We start from the raw sequence: 14,321 nt of genomic DNA, 5'->3' as shown, positions 1-14,321 counted from the left end.
AATCGAGGAAACGGAATTGTTCTATCTGTTCGGCCATGGAAGTAACAAGTGAATGACACATTGAGTTTTAATCTTGGGAGGTTTACTTTGTTTTATCATGGTCATATTCATATGCTCCCGGTGCTTGTTTCATATCCTTAAGTCAATCTTTTAACTCATTATTTATGGAATTTTCTTCATGGAACCCAATTCTAGTCCTTCAAATCTTTCAAAGAAAATGTTCTATATGAGCACCAGTTTGTTTTGTTGGCCGTGTAATTTTCTAGTTAAAATCAAAAATTTTCGACGAGTTATATAGTCTAGAAATGTATTCCCAACTGATCAAGATGGATATGCACAAATCAGATGCTGAGGTATGCATGAAGAATTCCTCCAAGCCCTAGCATGCAATCGAAGCATTTCTCTTGCTCTCTCCTTTATTTTACTCCCACAATCCACTTGAAGAACTAAGCACAATTTCGCCACCACACCGACATGTAACATTTCCTGCAAAACTCCGGGCGTAGCCGAAAATTTTGAAATCGAATGCAAAATCCTCACACCCCGCTCGCTTGCCACCTGAGAGATTCGAAGTATTTTCTTCGAAACAATGGCTATTCCAGCGCTGTGATCCAGCAGCTCGGCTCTACCCTCCGCGAACTGGCATAGTATCTCCAGCACCACTAGCATCATTTCGCAAGCCCTTTTATCCGACGAATCTAGCAAAAGGTCGATCAATAAAGGGACCGTGCCTGCTTCCAATGCTTTGATCCTGTTCCTCCCCCATGGACAGACGTTGATCAGCACTTTGAGCGTGGATTTTATAGTCTTTTTCGAGAACTCGTCATTCAAGATTTGTGCACATTGAACAAAGAATTCGGAACTTAGGTTGATGACGATTCGAGCTGGATCGGCTACTTCAAGAATTGACTTTAGTAGCATGATAGCATAAGCCCGTGATTCGTAGCTCCCAAATTGCATCATACTGGTCAAGGATTCAACTAACTCTTGGTTGCAGACTGATTCCAACCACGATTCCGACAGATGGAGACTGTAAAGAATGCTTAAAGCCTCCTCGCACATCAATTTCGATTCCGATTTAGCTTCGAATTCGTTGTCAGCGCGATAACTTTCCAGGGTTTTATTTACAATAAACGATGCCAAGAAATCGGCAGTTCCGACCGCTTCCATGCATCTTTTATTGGCCTGGTTCTCTGAAGCGATGGATTTAAGTCTTCGTAAGCAACCCATCTGCATCTGTGGAGAATCGGCATCGTTGAGTAGTCTCAGAACCTGAGACTTACTGACTGGAGATCTCGGTGTGGGGAGCCTTTCGATGCCATGCGAGGAGTGGAGGGTGCACCAGGATTGGATCAGGCGCCTGAGGGTGATGTTTGGGATCAATTCGGAGTCGGAGAGGACCTGTCTCGTGACCGGACACGTGTCGTTCTCGCGAGTGAATATCCAATTTTCGATGCTATCCCTGTCGAATGTTATGCCAGTAGAGATCGTCACCGGATCTTTCATCATGTCTAGAGTAATGGGACACAGAAAATATGGAGGAATTTCTACTTCCGCCATATATTTCCAGGACTTGGTAGAATATGGAGTCTTGTAATTGTTTATTTGCTTTTGCTTTGAGAAATCTTGCATTGGAGATTCGGTTTTATACGTTGGGAGGGAAGACATCGAAACGGGAAGTCAAAATTTTCAAAAGTCAACACACGCAATTGTGTGTGCTTAACTGGATGATTTTTTATTTTTTTATTTTAAAATATTTTGGGGCTTTGGACTTGGACTGGTCGTCTGTCATGCACCGACTCTTTGACTTTCTTTTCCCACGTGGTGGATCTTTTTTTTAAATTGTGTAATAAGAAAAGTCAAATAGAATGAATATTATTATTGTAATAGCTTTTATATTCGTGGATTCCGTTTTGACTTTTAATTCTTGTAATATAATAAAAACCCAAAAAAAAAAAAATAAAAACCCAAAAATCTTTTTAAAAAATAAAAAAATCATTTAGTTCATAAAAATTATAGACAAAAACTTGATTTAAACGGTATCACGGATCGTATTTGTGAGACAAATCTATTAATTGGGTCATCCGTGAAAAAGTATTACTTTTTTATGCTAAGGTACTATTTTTTATTGTGAATATCGGTAGAGTTGACCCATCTCACAAATTAATATCCGTAAGACGGTTTCACATGAAACCCACTCAAAATTATATTCTTATTTATGAGTCATTCATCATTATGCTTAATTCTGCAATGATTATTTCCTGATGAGCACATGGAATTTGCAGTTAAATCCAAACTTTATTTTCAATTACTTATATTTAAGTCCAGGTCTTGGTTTTTTGTTGCATTTAATGTAAATGCGCAAGTACTGACATATTTGCGCCGACATCAAATTCTCCAAATGTTGGATAAACAATACACAAGTTTCAAATCTACGACCAATTTATTTTCAAATTCTGAAAATAAGAAAAAAAATAAAAAAAAAGATAAAAAGAAATCAGGCGTGAACATAAATCTACCAAACATAAAAATCATTTACATTTTCCGATTCATTTTTTTTTATTTCAATTTTTTCTACCTCAAATCCATAATATATCAAATTTTATTATTGATATATTTTTTTTCTCTGGCAATAATGTATTATTATTTAAAGTCAACTGATATCCTGCTTTGATGGGCTCAGGTTCCGAATCAGAATCGGAATGACAACAATTGGGCCTCTTATAAAATAGTGGGCTTGATGTACATGATGGATTAGGAAGCCCGATAGTATTAATTATAAGAAAGAAGGTTTAAATGAAAGGATGGAAAACATAAAAATCGTCCAAGGTTATTTCTTGATTGGAAAATAATGTTCATGTAGTTGTGATTTTGATGCAGAAGACTTGGTGGGTAGATTAACAGTGGGTATAGTTGAAGTTTTTGTTTGAGTAAAAAATTTTGTGGTTGTGATTTTTACGTCTGCTGTCCATAATCCAAGGCTTTGTGGATATGGAATTGATTGAAGTTTTGAGAAATGTAAACTGACCTAAAGCATTTGAATAGGCATTATTACCAGAAGATTTTGATTCATCTTGGAAATGGCATGTGCCATCTGCTGAAGTTCTTCCATAGTCAAATTGCGGTTCAAATCCTACAGAGCGTGATTCCGTTCTTGTTAGGTCTAATTACAATGAAATAACTTCACTAACTTGAAGAGCATGATCTCCTGCGGATTAAAGAAAGGAGAAAGTCAATAAATAAAAAAAGAGATATTAATTACTAGTTTGGAAGAATGAACAGGTGTATTTTTGGTGTCTCGAGTATTCTATCATGTGTAATTTGTGAAGAGTCCATTGCATTTGCAGAAGAAAAGTTATTGCGTCCATTTCCTCAAACTCCACGATGATGTTGTTGGTGACCATGTCGATTGTTTTGATTTCCTACATTGTTAAGAACCCATGTTCCATTTTTTGTACTTGCACCTATCCTTAGTGTTACCTTCCTCGTCCCGATATTTGCAATGAAATTTTAGAGCACGACAAAATATTTCAACATCGATAAATGTTCATCTGAATTCAAAATAAAAAAAATATCAGGTCGCTCGATTATTTATCGAATATGTTGTATTAAAAATAGGAAAAGTGTAGCATACACTAGAACAATTATTTGTTTGATCATTTGAGTTAAACATGAACAAAGATGCAAAATAATTAATATATATCCACACCTAACATATCGAGTTTCATACGGCATTGTTTTTTCAAGATATTTCAAGAGCCATCCTTGTCTTTTATTGGAACCAAAAGGGCATTTCCTTTTTATTTTTTTAAAATATTCTTTCTTTAACACATACATTGGAGATAGGAGATAAGGTCTTCACTCTCATGTGGTCCATAGCAAATTCCATTAAAAATATTAAAGCTGTAAAGTAAGTCTACTAAGTCTCTCACTCACACAAGCAATTATTTTTTGAAATTTTTTATTCAAAGAAACATTCGTCATTCTATTTAGTATACAAAGAATCTCAATCTCCCACTATTTAGTATATCTTGTCTTGTTCTTCTAGTCTATGTTTATTTCCAGTTCATTTTCTAAGTTTTGATAAGACAGAATGGATAAGGACTTCATTGTTTTAAAATTGGTCAAGTCCCCAAAAACAAATTTATTGTATTTAACCGATAAAGAGTTTTTTGCTTGAGAATTTATATATAAATTTTGAATTTTTGCTTGGATATTACCATTGTAAATTGATTGATAAATGAATACACAAATATATGGTATAATATTTTAGGAAAATACTCCAAAATGTGCATCAAGAAGTCCTGATTTAAACACTGGGATTTGGGGCACTGGTAACGACATTCTTGGGCTAATAGTTAAGTCTCCTGGAATGGAACAACACAAAATCAAGAACTGGAAAGGCATGCTCCATTGCTGAAATTCCACCTTAAATTAAGGTTAATATCACATGAAATAATAATATATAAAAGTTCACTCTTTATTCTTCTGTGCCACCCAATATTGCTGGTGTCTATATATCCAGTATTACAATTCAACTACTTATCTGCAGCAACAAAATTAATATACAATCACAATCCATATGCCTTCTGAAGAGCCTAACCTATCTGTAAGAACTAAAAATGTATAATATATATTCTATATGAATTTTCTTGCTCCTCCACACCAACATGTAGTAATAATGATAAGGGGGGAAACTGGTGTAAATGGAACTTAGTATTCTGAAGTTATGAAGTTTGCTTCGCCGATTTCAACTCCCCTTCCTATTTGTATGTTTTGATTTGGGAGATATGCTTGATGGGATCCTGAAATGGGAAGGCTTTCGCAGTGGGGGAGGCCCAGGGTGAGTGAAACACCATTGCCAGAATATGGAGCTTGGAATTGCTCGGGCCCGAATCTCTCGAGTTCACCCATTGGATATGAGCCGAACCCTCCAATGAAATTCGTGGGAGCTCCCATAAAGGTGAAACCATCTCTGGTTTGCCTCTCGATGCCAAATTTCAGGGACATCAGTCCGGTATCGGTTGCCTTTGAGGCAAAGTCTATTATTTCAGGAATCCGTTGTTTCTTGGGACTCGGTTGGGTGATTCTTTCCATTTCGGATGATGCAACGAGGTTGAAATGTGGTTGGTTTCTGACGTTTGCTCCGATTTGGGACGTCGAATTTGTAGGTAGTGCCATTGTTGAAGCAGTGTTCTGGTTTGGAGGCTGGTATGTTTCTTGATTTGAGATTATGCTTTTGTTTGGTTTCTTGATTCCTGGGCTCTTTTCTTTTGGAGATTTCGAGATCGAGTCGTCCATTTGTTCTCTTTTGCGATGTTTATCATCTGATCCAGTTTTCTCATTTTCTTTCATTTCTTCTAAATACATCTCCTCCACCATCGGCTTCCAAAGTCGGACCCGAGCATTTATAAACCAATTAGACACCTGTAGATGATATATAGATTATATACATACATCTACAAATGAAGTATAAGAAACGATCAAGAAATCTACCGAATGGATAAACATGTACCTGACTCCTGGTGAGCCCTGTCTGTTTAGCAAGTATCATCTTATCTGAATCCTTGGGATAACTATACACCAAACAGTAATCAAATTCAGGCAAATCCAATGGGAGAAAACTTATAAAACATGAAATATATCAGAAAAATGGAGAGGGTACTTACGGATGGAGGAAATGTTCGAAGAGCCAGGCGCGTAGAACAGAAACAGATCTTTCCGGCAGTCCTCTCTGGGGTCTCCAAGCGTTGGGCTGGATCATTCCCAGTTGCTGCAAAGCTCTTTGCTGTCGAATCTGATTGTCCACGTATTTGAGTCTTGAACCTTCCATCTTGTCTCCAAAGCTGTCTTCTTCACCTAAACTTTTGCTTGCAGATTTGATTTGGCCCAAGATTGCGTCTTTTAGGCACCGGAATTGCTTCGAGATTGTTTGAAGAGCTACGGCTGTGTAAGCCTTTGCAGAGCCGATTCCAGCTGCTTGTTCGAACCAAGAAATTACAATCTGCATCTGGTGATGGTATTGCCTGTACCTCTGCTCAACCTTTACAACACATGTTTGCAGAAGTAAACTTTAGAAATTTGATGTAAGAAACTTCGATATTTCTTCTGCCAAATATGTAAAACACTTGAAAGAGATGAAGTCTGGTTTATGCCTGAACAGATTTCATGTTCTTGAATACGGAATTGCAGTGGAAAGTAATCTCTCTTTTTGGCAGTCCTAAATAAAAGAAATAAAAATCGCAATCCAAGTTTTCTTGTAATAATGAAAACAGGACAGTTGGAAAAGAACATATCTGACATGAAATTCAGATAATGATAACCCTCAAATTTTTTAATTCAACTTTAGATTATAAAGGCTCCTTGTCATATATTCTTACACAACTGAAAACAGAAATAGGCTTACCTCGTCAAGCATGTTAACAAGCTTAGCTTTCTTCATCTGAATTTCCTGTCTCTCTGCTGTACTAAGCTCAGACCTACGTTTTGCACTGCTCTCTCCACCACTTTGCCCATCTTCATTCGCCGCATCGGCCGTTGATTTTCCATTAGTCCGTAGCTGCTCATCAATACCCTTGTCGGATTCATTTCTACTCTTTTCTCCTTTCCCGACATTAGCAACTTCGTCAAGAAGCTCCTGCACCGCTTTCAAATACTTGGAACTCAACAGTACGCTCTGCACCCCATTCACGCCGGTTGAAACGCCGGAAGTTGAGGACGGCGATCCTCCCGAAGAACCCTTGACATCACCTCCACGTGGCGTAGATATGTTGGTCACGACTGCTTGAGAGGGGATCTCTCTTTCCTGCTTGAAAGAACCATACACCATCGGCGGCTGCTGCTGTTGCTGCTCAGAAGACAGGCTCAAAGAAAGTCCTTGATGAGAGTGTGAAACCTCACGCGCTTCCTGTAGGTCGATTTGCTGGTTGTAAAGATTGTAATGGACTCCCGGGAAGAATCCGTGGAGGGCCGATACATTTGGCTGGTGAGACTGCTGTTGCGTTGACATGGCAGCTGCGGTGGTTGAACTGGAGCTCTGGAGGGGGATGCCGACAAAATGTTGAGTTTGTGACGGCGGCGCGTGGGGTAAGCTTCCAGTTGAGTTTGGGTTGAGGAATACGAAGTTGCTGTTGTTTGCAGCTGCTGACGGCTGATTGTCAGAGAATCCAACGTAGGCAGGATTCATGAAAATAAGGGTTTGTAATCCATCGCCACTTCCTAGGATTTCCGAATTCCCATGAAAGTACGTAGCCATCAATCTTGGAGAGACAGAAAAATATAAACACTGATCATTACACAACTACGCTACACACTCATGAACAAACGTATACATCAAAAAGACATACGCGCGCGTACCTGTTGATGAAATTTCTTTTGAGAAATTGACTAAAGACTAAATTAGTGCAACAGTGGGAGGATGAACCCTGAAAAATCCAGAGAATAACAATAAAAAAAATATTATTCTTTTAAAGAAAGAACCCTTATACCAAAAAGTCCAACACACTGTACAATCTGCAACCCCTTGAAGCTACTATCTTCCATCAGTAAAATAATAAACTCTTTATTATTTTTCTATTATATATTATAGGATTGAGTGTTGAAGAAAGGGATCGATCGGTTAGATTAATATATGGTATATTATATATTAGAGATGTACCAATCAGAGCGTACACGTGCATCTTCATCACCATCTGCAGATCATCCATGAAAGTGATCAAACTTGGGAAAAAATTATCATATATCAGCAAGCAGTGCTGTGTGAGAATCTTGCGATTGAGTTACATGAAAAGGATAGAAAACACACATCATATCGTAAAACAGAAACAGGCGGCCATATATAGGAATCCACAGAGCTTATTATTTATAAATATCATGTGAGTGATTTTGTGTATACAAATAAAATAGGGTGGGGTGGGGTGGGGTGGGGTGCTGGCTTCTCTTGAATAATTTCTTAATATGAAACCATTCAGCTCTCTGCAACTCTTTTTCCACTTGATAAGAGAGAGATGTGGAAAGGAGTTTGGAAAAAGATGCCCACTTTTATAATTCACTCATTTATCCACACATTTATTATCTCTTTTAGTACGAAGCCAGAGAGAGAAACACATTTTTATTATTTTTTATAACATTTAATATATTTCATTATTTAGGAACAAAATTTTTTAAAAAAACATTGGTTAAACTAATTTTTTGATAACTAACCCTCATAAAAAAAAGTTTGACAATGGTATTTTTCTAACTATCCGCATATTTACGGAGATAAAATTTCACAGAATTTTGCTTTTTCGAGTTTTCGAAAGGTATATTATAATGTTTTTGTTTGTTTTTTAATGGAATATTGAATGAAAATCTATGTTTTGTTTTGATTGATGTATTTCAAATCTATATATTTTATATATATTCAACTGAGATCACAAACTTCAAGTTCATTTTTAAATGTTTTTGTAGTATTTTATATTAATTATGATGAATTTCAAGTTAACTCCATTATGTTGTTATTTGAAATGCATTTTACTTTGATACAAATAAGTTGTAAATAAATAAGATATATATTTAAACTTTGATATATTGTTTTATTATAAATAATAAAATTATAATCGAAATCCATTGATTTTAAATTATCTTATGGAAACAACTTAATTTAATTATTTGACGCAGAGCATGCATGCCTCTTTTTCAATTGAATCATTGGTTGCGGTCAAGTGTAGATATAAAGTCTCTATCTGTATTACAGTCTGCAATTAAATCAACAACACAGAGTTCATTATACATTTTTACTTTAATTCTTGCTATATATATATATATATATATATATATATATATATATTTAATTTCAGTAAATCAACGTGATGTGTGAGCATGCAATTAGAAGATTGTGCGAAAGTGCCATTCAAACTTTTAATATCATATTTTGTTTCACTATGTATTTATTTCATCACACCATATAATATGTATTCCATCCATGTAAGGAGACGAATGTTGAATAAAGTTACGATATACGTTTATTTTCAAAAATAAATTTTTTTATGAGACAGTCTCACGGACCAGTTTTGTGAGACATATATTATATTTGGGTTACCCATAAAAGAATATTACTTTTTATTGTAAAATAATAATTGTATAAAAAATAAGAAATTTGTTGAAAAATTCAAATTCGAAGCCGCACAACCAATCTCGTCCACTGATATAGGCTTTTATGTATACAACTAACCACTTAAACAACGTTAATAGATATTAATATTCGTATTTATACACATGAACAAGTCATTGGTTGTGGTATAATAATTTATTGATCATTTATTGTATCTATGTAGTTAATTAATAAAAAAGTAAATAAAAATGAGATGCAAGAAAGCTAAGAAATATCATGGAGACAGCCTATTTAAATTTAATTTATTTTATGATATTTTGTAATTTTAGACTTTAGGTTTTGCTAAAAAGAAAATTTTAATTGGAGGAGGACCCGATCTCCATGTTCTTTGGTCAATGGCTTTAAATAAGGGAATAGTGGTCCTTGACAAAAACCCAATAAAGCGGCGAAATTGTACAAGCGACCTTTGGTTAGGTTTCGTAACGAATAATGTTAAAAATACAACAAATATAGAGTGTCGTTTTGTGATCTTTACGGTAATTATATACTTATATTTTGTTATTATATCATGACATTTTTTATTATCTGATGAGATTTTGGATTGAATTTATCATCAGATTTTGATAAAATGAATTTTTGTATTCAATTTTTTGTGTTATAAATTTGATTGTATATTTAGAATTATTTTTCGCCGCCCATTAGAATCAACAGACAAAAAAAAAATTGAACTATAATGTTTTAAGACAAAAACTTGTGTGAGACGGTCTCACGGGTTGTATTTGTGAGACGGATCTCTTATTTGAATCATCCATGAAAAATTGTTAATTTTTATTCTTAAAGTATTACTTTTTATTGTGAATATCGGTAGAGATGACCCGTCTCATAGATAAAGAGTCGTGAGACCATCTCACAAAAAGCCTTCTCATGTTTTAATGTTCTTACGATAATTCTATTATTATACTATAAATTAGTCGTGTAACAAAAAAGGCTTCCACTAATATAAAGTACCTAATTTACACGATTCAAGTTTAAGTATTATGGAAAATTTTCGATATACATACTTGATTTGTTGACAAAGATGATTTTTGGACTTAAAATTATTAATTGATTGTAAATTATTTTCATTTTTTCGATGACTTGTAACTCATATATCACCAACATCCTAAGTTTCAGACCATGTCTCATATTCGAAACGCAAATGTAATGTTCCCCTCTCCTGATTCAAAAAAAAAAAAAAAAAAAAACTTTTCGTTTAGTTAATTTAACTAACTATTATATCGTAAAATCATTTCAAATAGAGGAATAATCTTATATATACAAAATGTAAGTTTTCTTCTAGACAAATTCCACGAATTTTAATTAATGTTAATTACTTGTGAAGAAATATAAATTTTTTAACTATGTTGATTTTTTAGTTCTATGTTTAATAATAATTTTAGAGGTTGTTGTTGTTATTTAATACTCTGTTGGTTTTGCTTTGATCAACTGTCGTTCTCCTACTAAATCAATATCAAGTTTTATTTTATTTTAACACACTTCATAATAGTATCCAGTCAATGCCTAAAGCCTCTTCTTTTTTTAAAAAAAATTTCTCCTATGCCCATAAAGATTAAAAGCGATCTACATATATATGTCCCAATAGTATAATTACCATCACCACACGATTGATTAATGCTTATTTGGACTAATTAAATAATTTATTTGCACCTTTCTTTGGAGAATATGTCTCTTCTGAGACGGTATCACGAATTTTTATCTGTGAGACGGGTCAACCCTACCGATTTTCACAATAAAAAATAATATTGTTAGCGTAAAAATGAAATACTTTTTCATGGATGACCCAAATAAGAAATCCGTCTTACAAAAAAGACCCATGAGACCGTCTCACACAAATTTTTGTCTTCTTTGAGAACGATGTGGTAGATTAACCAGATGGTGAATTTTAAATGAGACGATAAAAAATGAGTAGTAAGTTAAAATTTTAAATGAGTTGATAAAAAAAAAACCCAATAATAAATGTAAAATGTTTTACTTTACTAAAGTAGACATAACATCCATATCAAAAGTACTTTGGTTCACAATAGACATTAGTATATCCAATAACTATGACAATATGAATGCCACAAAAATAAAATTTATATAATTTTCAAAAAAATGTTGAAGAATAAAAATTAAAAAAATATAATCATTTTTTGTTTTAATATGATATCATAGTAATATTGACGTGTACAGTGTCCTGCTCTTAATATTAAAAATTATTACCAAAATAACATTTCGGTACTACCATTCCAAAATTAACTTAAGGAGCCCAACAAATATAAGACAGGATATCAAGTCTCAGAATATCAATTTTGCAATGATTCAGAAAGTTACAAGCGAGTCCTCTCCTTTTTTTGCCAAACCCGTCCACATAAGGGTAAAACACATTAACTATCATGAATCTTGGGTACATTTTTGGCACATAGAATAATATCATATCAAACCCCACCAGAGGCGATTTCTTTGAAATCAAATTGCTCAACTTAATTACACCCTTTAGTTTAAATGTTTAATGGATTACAATTTCAAGAATAATTAAGTTTATTAGAGATCAAAATGATCGGAGGGCGAATTGAGACGGGGGGATCAGATTACATTATATAAAAATTACAAAATTTTGGTAAGTGATAAATGTTTGAGGGATCATTGAGTCGAGTCGAGATTTGTCGAAACTTTTGTTATTGTGAATAGAGATCTGATGTTTCGATGTTATTAGTGCAATGGGGTGATACAGAGCTTCATGTTTGGATTGAGTGAATGGTGACGGGGTAATAAATTGGTATGAAAGAAAAGGAATGAGAGTGATGTTGGAAAAATATACTCGGGACGAGAGTTCTGAGTTCAATCCATGGAAAACTACATTCCCCAAAAGTTTCTTGTGAGACGGTTTCACAAATACCCTATCGATATTCACAATAAAAAAGTAATACTTTTAGAATAAAAGGTAATATTTTTTCATGGATGACCCAAATAAGATATTTGTCTAACAAAATACGACTTATGAGATCTTTTCACACAAGTTTTTGCCAAAATTATTTTTATTCCTGAAAATATATGAGAGATTAAGATCGGTAATGTCAATTTATTTAAAACTTTATCCCTCAAAATGTAAGAGACACGAATCAGAAATTTGAAAGGGAACAAAACCATTAGGCATTTATTAATGTTTAAATTTTTGTGCAGCAATTTATGATAATAGTTTTTTTATTTTCGAATTATTTAATTTTTATATCTTTACTTAAAATTAGAGGTAAATAAGTTGTTCACTTAAAAAATATGCTATTTACTTATATTAGTTCGTGTTAAACATAAATAGTGAGTTAGAGAAACCAAGATTAAAAATATAGAGTTGTAAATTTATTAGTAATTAAATGATGCCCAATTCATTAGCAGTTAATGTTTTTTGTTTTTCTTAAAAAAATCAATTATAAAAATTCAGACCAATAACATGGGAATATGTGAGATCCAATCTTTTTCCTTATGAAAGAATTGTGATCCCCGTTAATATCATAAATTAATAGTTTCCTAAAATCATATACATAACAAGGATAATTTAGCAAAATATGATTATATGGTTGTTTGTTTTTAATGAAATTTTTATATAATAATTCAATGAATATGATACATGCATTGTTGAAACACAATGAGTTTTATGTAATTAAATTTATGTGTTGGATAAAATATATCTTTAAAATAATAAACTACTAATTTAATAAAATTTTATGATGTTAAAATTATTCATTTATAGAGCTTTTACTATATAATGAGTTAAGCTTTTAAACCTGTGATTCTGGGGATGTACATATCTATCTGCTGATGTCATCTCATATCTCGTAGAGATTAGTATGACCATTTCTCGATCGTCAGTCTTGTATTCAGCAAAGACAATATTACTCATTAAGATTTGGCATCATTTTTTACGTCCCACACAGTCAACCAGATCAAGTGGCGCAATTTCAACCGTTTGCTGCATGAGAACTTATCAGGTGGTTACTTATCTCAGTAAGATTCTCACTCATGCACGTTTAACTCAACATTTTCCCCAAGAAATATAAAAATATGTTTCTTGGATGACTTGAACGGTGAACCAATTACCTCGCTCTGATAAAAATTGGTAGGATCACCGTTTAACACTAGGTTAAAAACTATAGTAAGCCAAGAAGCAACTTTATTTCTTTATATTTGTTACAACGTATAGTCCATCTAACTTGGATACTAATGAGTCAAAGCTATTAGGCCTATGATTTCGAAGAAATGCATGACTATCTACTGATGTTGTATCATATCTCTTATAACACAGTTTTACTATTTCTCTACCGCCATTTTTGTCTATGACAGAGACAATATCACCTGTTAAAATGTGGCGTCACTTTTTTACGGCTCAACTAACCAATCAATTCAAACGGATGCAACGTCAATAATTTGACGAATGATAACTTATCAAAATATCATTATCGTAATATTACTCTTACTCATATACGCTTAAAGTTAAATTTTACCAACTTTTCTTATCATGATGTATAATCGAGCGGTGGGGTCCATGTGAATATGGGACCCCACGCGAACTGTGAACGCGTCAACCTTGCATCCTCTTACCACTCGGGGACGGCACAAAGATTCGTACCTTTGGGGCCCACATGTCAAATCAAACAATGCGATTGGGCTTCACGGCCCGGGGGCCCTCTCTTTTTATTCCCAAAAAAAGTGGAAAAGTCAATAGAATAGCCAATCGCAGGAAAGACGTGTGGCCATTGGATATTGCTTTTAATAATCTACAGATCGACGACTTAGCGTCTTCGTCGGTAAGACACGTGTCGGTGTATTAGCTGCGTTGTTAATCTGTCGTTCTCATGGTTGAGGTGTTTGTGTTCCTTACGTCGTTGCCACGTCAACGTTCTAATCATCTTAACATAACAGTTTTTTAAAATCTATAAAAATCATAATTTTTATTTTTATATTTATTTTTTTTATTTGTGATAATATATAAAAATTATAATTTTGGTTATATATATTATATATATATATATATATAATTTTTTTTCAATAAAAAAAATATGGATCACAATCACTAACACATATGATTGGGACTGGTTAATGAAATGGAATACGGTAGAGGAAAGATATTGTCTTAAGGAAAACTTGTCGTGTTTCCTATGCTGTCTCCCAATTAATGTAATCTTATCCAGCAATT

At 33.7% G+C, this 14,321-nt stretch overlaps 2 protein-coding genes across 5 annotated transcripts; both read right to left on the bottom strand.

The window, feature by feature from the left end:
* Positions 1-207: 207 nt before the first annotated feature.
* LOC140804746 (E3 ubiquitin-protein ligase PUB23-like) lies at positions 208-1,619 on the bottom strand. The gene has a single exon (XM_073160859.1). It carries the CDS (start codon positions 1,558-1,560, stop codon positions 322-324), a length of 1,239 nt encoding a protein of 412 aa, XP_073016960.1. The 5' UTR covers positions 1,561-1,619; the 3' UTR covers positions 208-321.
* A 2,845-nt stretch (positions 1,620-4,464) lies between these two features.
* LOC140804177 (BEL1-like homeodomain protein 1) lies at positions 4,465-7,977 on the bottom strand. 4 transcript variants are annotated; one of them, XM_073160020.1, is made up of 7 exons: positions 7,805-7,977; positions 7,658-7,691; positions 7,347-7,424; positions 6,407-7,259; positions 5,670-6,043; positions 5,516-5,576; positions 4,465-5,427 (listed from the first exon to the last, which is right to left on the bottom strand). In XM_073160020.1, the coding sequence occupies exons 4-7, from the start codon at positions 7,253-7,255 to the stop codon at positions 4,714-4,716; spliced, it is 1,998 nt and encodes a 665-aa protein (XP_073016121.1). In that variant the 5' UTR covers positions 7,256-7,259; positions 7,347-7,424; positions 7,658-7,691; positions 7,805-7,977; the 3' UTR covers positions 4,465-4,713. The 4 variants fall into 4 exon arrangements, with proteins under 4 accessions (XP_073016121.1, XP_073016118.1, XP_073016120.1 ...); XM_073160017.1 differs by having other exon boundaries at positions 7,357-7,424; positions 7,805-7,975; XM_073160019.1 differs by having other exon boundaries at positions 7,672-7,977.
* Positions 7,978-14,321: the final 6,344 nt, after the last annotated feature.

The sequence above is a fragment of the Primulina eburnea genome, chromosome 11, assembly GCF_022965805.1.
Source record: "Primulina eburnea isolate SZY01 chromosome 11, ASM2296580v1, whole genome shotgun sequence".
Lineage (NCBI taxonomy): Eukaryota > Viridiplantae > Streptophyta > Magnoliopsida > Lamiales > Gesneriaceae > Primulina > Primulina eburnea.
This window is presented reverse-complemented; position numbering and strand designations above follow the sequence as displayed.